A 5,084-nucleotide genomic window follows, 5' to 3' on the forward strand; every position below is an offset into this window, starting at 1 on the left:
TTTATATATATATATATATATATATATATATATATATATATATTGGAATAATTTGATCATATATATATATTGTACTATTTTCAATTCAGGGAACTGGGATGTTAACAGTGGCCACCACCCTGCCCCAACTGCGACCCCCTCCATGCAATCTCAATTGCCAACCAGCGAATGGTTTTCAAATGGGAATACTATACTTAGCTTTATATCTAATAGCGTTGGGTACTGGTGGCTTAAAATCTAGTGTGTCAGTATTCGGAACCGACCAATTTGATGAGAAAGATGACAAGGAAAAAGCACAAATGACATATTTCTTCAACAGATTCTTCTTCTTCATCAGCTTAGGAACTTTGACAGCAGTTACAGTGCTTGTTTACATCCAAGATGAAGTTGGAAGGATTTGGGCATATGGTGTTTGTTCACTATCCATGTTCATTGCCATCATAATATTCCTTCTCGGTACTAAAAGGTACCGTTACAAGAAAAGTGCAGGAAGTCCCATTGTCCACATTTTTCAAGTCATTGTTGCTGCTATAAGGAAGAGGAAATTGGATCTCCCATATGATGCTGCCATGCTTTACGAGAGTACGTCTACTCCAGAGGCTAGCAGAATCCAACACACACAAGAATTTAGGTTAGCTTAATTAATTAACACAAATAATATGATATGCTTAATTTTAATTAGTATGTATCTTGAATTATATACTGGCTATGTAGAATATTGGACAAGGCTGCTATCGTAAGTGAAGGAGATTTCGAGGAGCATGCATCATGCTCTGCTCCAAATCCATGGAAGCTTAGCTCAGTGACCAGGGTTGAGGAAGTGAAAATGATGGCAAAGTTGCTCCCAATTTGGGCCACCACTATAATATTCTGGACCACCTACGCACAAATGATTACATTTTCTGTTGAACAAGCTTCTACCATGGAAAGAACAATTGGCAACTTCCAAATTCCAGCTGGATCTCTCACTGTCTTCTTTGTCGCAGCCATCTTAATCACCTTGGCTCTTTACGACCGAATTATCATGCCACTTTGGAAGAAATGGAAAGGAAAACCAGGTAAAGCTGCATGCATATATTTATGTGAACTAGTAATTAATTAACTTAATCATATGATGATGCGTGTGGCTTCCAGGTTTTACAAACCTACAAAGAATTGCCATTGGCCTTGTTTTATCAGTAATAGGAATGGCAGCAGCTGCACTAGCAGAGCAGAAAAGATTGACGGTTGCAAAATCAGTGGGGCGCAACACTTCAACTTTGCCAATTAGTGTATTCCTGTTGATCCCACAGTTCTTCTTTGTAGGATCTGGGGAAGCCTTCATATACACCGGACAACTCGATTTCTTTATAACACAATCACCCAAAGGGATGAAGACAATGAGTACTGGCCTTTTCTTGACAACCCTTTCACTTGGTTTTTTCATTAGCAGCTTCTTAGTCTCCGTTATCAAGAAGGCCACCAAAACCAATGCTACAGCTCAAGGCTGGCTTGCAGACAATATTAATTATGGAAGGCTAGACTTGTTCTATTGGCTTCTTGCTGCCTTAGGAGTCATAAACTTTGCCATCTATCTAAATTCCGCAACTTGGTACAAACCAAGGAAACCTAAATCTCCCATACCCAATGGATATGGAGCTCAAGACAAGTGCTAGAATATAGCTAAGTACTGCCAATGTAGCTAACATATTATATACTATGATTTTCAAGTTGCCCTATATAAATTTATTAGTTTCACGAATACCAAATCGTGTAAGGTATGATCCTGTAAAATAATATCAATATTATGAAACCCACGTTTAATTTGAGAGGACAATAAATAATGAAGTTTAAGTTTTGCGGATGATCAATGTTGATATAATGCCATATCGTGGCTTCTCTGTCATATACAAAATGATCGATAGGTAAGGATTTTACAGATTGTGAAAACATTGTTAATACTTGTATTAAGGTTAGTGAAAAATACAGAAACAAAAACAGAAACATGATAAAATAGATAGAAAAAATACTTTTAATCCGAGTAACTACTGCTTCTCTTTTAGAAATCTAATCCCCTCACATGTACCCGAGGTTACAGTTTAATTTCTCCTAAGATAAAACGGATTAAAAGTATTTTTCTATCTATCTCATCTTGTTTCTTTTTCTGTATTTTTGACTAACCTTGATACAAGTATTAACAATCTTAAGAAATTTATATAGTTTCTGTACTTGAGGTTTCTGGAGATTAAAACCTTTATGATTTTCTACTCTGTTTGAATTTTTAAAATTCACTCGATTAACGATTAGAAGAACATACAAACTCAGTGGCGGATCTAAGATTTTAAGGCTGTGGGTGCTCTGAAGTGAAACTATAAAAAAATATATGTTAACAATGAGATTCAAACTTTGGTACAACAACATTAAAAGAGTCTTAAGTACCCATCCTAGAACCATTGGGCCAACTATATGATTTATTCATTGGGTGCTCTATGTTAATTTTATACAAATACCTATCAATTTCTACATAGATATATATATATATATATATTTCATAACGAAGTTAATGGGTGCTCGAGCACCCGGCGGACACCATGTGGGTCCGCCCCTGTACAAACTTTATCGTCAAATGAGAAAAACTCTGTGTAAAGATTTATTCTTTATTGATAGTAAGTATTTCACATACTAAAATCTTATGTCATTTGTGATGGAAAAATGACTAATTCAAGTCAAGTAATTTTTGGAATAGTGAGTGCTGCAACAATAAGTGTTGTAACAACATTGGTTGAAAACAATCGTTCAACTGTTGCCCTAGCATCAGCTGAGAAACCTTCAAAGTTTTCTGGAGTCGACTTCAAGAGATGGCAGCAGAAGATGTTCTCCTATCTCACTACGTTGAGTCTGCAGAGGTTCAGTAATGAGAATGTTCCTGTTATGTCGGAAACTCCGCCTGAAGAACGATTCTTTGTAACACAAGCATGGACACACTCAGATTTTTTGTGTAAAAATTATACTCTGAGTGGCCTGCAAAATGATCTATACAATGTGTACAGTAATGTCAAAATCTCAAAAGAACTCTGAGATGCTTTTGAAAAGAAGTACAAAACATAGGATGCCGGAATGAACAAGTTTATTGTGAATTTTTTTTTTACTATAAGATTATAGACGGTAAGACCGTCGTCACTCAAGTTCAAGAGCTGCAGGTCATAATCCATTATCTCCTTGCTGAAGGTATAAATTTATTTAATGTCTATGTTGGAAATATTAAGTTTATTCTTAATACTTATGTAATCTTTAATGTAGGATTGATTGTGAATGATGCTTTCAAGTGGCTGAAGTGGCTGCCATAATTGAGAAGTTACCTCCATTGTAAAAGGACTTCAAAAACTACTTGAAACATAAGCTCAAGGAGATGACTGTTGAACATCTCATAGTAACCTTGAGAATCGAAGAGGATAACAAGACTGTAGAAAAGAAGTCACGTGGTAATTCAGCAATATCTAGAGTAAATATTGTTAAAGAAGATCCCACAAAATTAAAGAAAAGAAAGAAAGCATCTGGTCCAAAAAGCAATCCTCCTAAGACGAAATTCAATGAAAGTTGCTTCAATTGTGGCAAACGTAATCATAGGACTACTGAATGCCGAGGTCCTAAGAAGGACAAGAAGAATACGCATCCAAAAAATTTGGCTGAATCAAAAGTAGAAATGGACGATCTCTGTGCAATGCTTTCAAAATGTAACTTGATCGGAAATCGAAGAGAATGGTGGATAGATTCTTGTGCCTCATGTCATGTTTGTGCCAACAAAGAATTTTTTTCATCATATACTCCAGCACCTACAGTTGAGAAGTTATTTATGAAAAACTCCGTTGTTTCAAAAGTGGAAGGAACTGGCAAGATCTTATTAAAGATGACATCAGGTAACGTGGTGACATTGAACATGGTATGTATGTCCCGAAATTGCGAAAGAATTTCATTCATATTCGAGTTCTGACTAAAAATGGATTCAAATATGTATTTGTTTCTGATAAAGTAGTAGTGAGTAAGAATGAAATGTATGTAGGAAAAGGTTACCTCGATGACCTTTTTAAACTCAATGTAATTGCAGTTGATATGAATAAAAGATTATCCTTCTTCTTACTTGATTGAGTCTAAATGTTTATGGCATGAACATTTGGGACACGTTAATAACAACACCTCGCGAAAATGGATTAACTTAAATGTTTTGCCAAATTTTGAGTGCAATAAATCAAAATGTCAAATTTGCATTTAATCTAAGTATGCTAAGCATCCTTATAAATCTGTTGAAAGGAATTCAAATCCCTTAGAACTGATTCACACTAATATTTGTGACATGAAGTCAACACCATCGCGTGGTGGAAAAAAAAATTTCATAACTTTTATTGACGATTGCACTAGATATTGTTATGTTTATTTGCTAAATGGTAAGGATGATAGATATATTTAGACAATATAAAATAGAAGTTGAAAATGACTTGTATAAAAAGATCAAAATGATGAGAAGTGATAGAGGCGGAGAATATGAATCCATTTGCAGAAATATGTTTGGAAAATGGAATAATCGATCAAACTACTTCTCCTTACACTCCTCAATCCAATTGGATTGCAGAAAGGAAAAACCGAACTTTAAAGGAAATTATGAATGCCTTACTTATAAGTTCAGGTTTACCAAAAAACTTGTGGGGACAATGCCTTACTTATAAGTTCATTTTACCACAACACTTGTGAGGGGAAGCTATTCTTACAACAAATTGTATACTTAATAGCTCACACAAAGACAAGTGTTATTCCATATGAGAAATGGAAAGGTAGAAAACCCAACTTCAAATCTTTCAAAGTGTGGGGTTGTCTAGCCAAAGTCCAAGTTCCTTTACCTAAAAGGGTGAAAATAGGGCCAAGACTGTGGATTGTTATTCATTGGATATGCCACAAATAGTAAGGCATGTCGATTTTTGATTCATAAGTCTGAACATCCGGATGTTCATGATAATACGGTAATGAAATAAGATAATGTTGAATTTTTTGAACATATTTATCCCTATATAACTAGACTTGAGTCATCTAGTTTGGGGGGGGGGGGGGGCTAA

The 5,084-nt window shown here is 35.2% G+C and overlaps 1 protein-coding gene across 2 annotated transcripts in view; it reads left to right on the forward strand.

Moving 5' to 3' along the window:
- LOC107026579 (protein NRT1/ PTR FAMILY 6.2-like) overlaps nucleotides 1-1,846 on the forward strand; it is a 3,147-nt gene extending 1,301 nt beyond the window's left edge. For both annotated transcript variants that reach the window (XM_015227598.2, XM_015227599.2), the window contains exons 4-6: nucleotides 90-631; nucleotides 715-1,058; nucleotides 1,135-1,846. In XM_015227598.2, the coding sequence (XP_015083084.1) occupies nucleotides 90-631; nucleotides 715-1,058; nucleotides 1,135-1,655 (1,407 nt within the window). In that variant the 3' untranslated portion in view covers nucleotides 1,656-1,846. The remainder of the gene's footprint in view (nucleotides 1-89; nucleotides 632-714; nucleotides 1,059-1,134) is intronic.
- The last annotated feature ends 3,238 nt before the right edge of the window (nucleotides 1,847-5,084 follow it).

This window comes from Solanum pennellii, chromosome 7, assembly GCF_001406875.1.
Source record: "Solanum pennellii chromosome 7, SPENNV200".
Lineage (NCBI taxonomy): Eukaryota > Viridiplantae > Streptophyta > Magnoliopsida > Solanales > Solanaceae > Solanum > Solanum pennellii.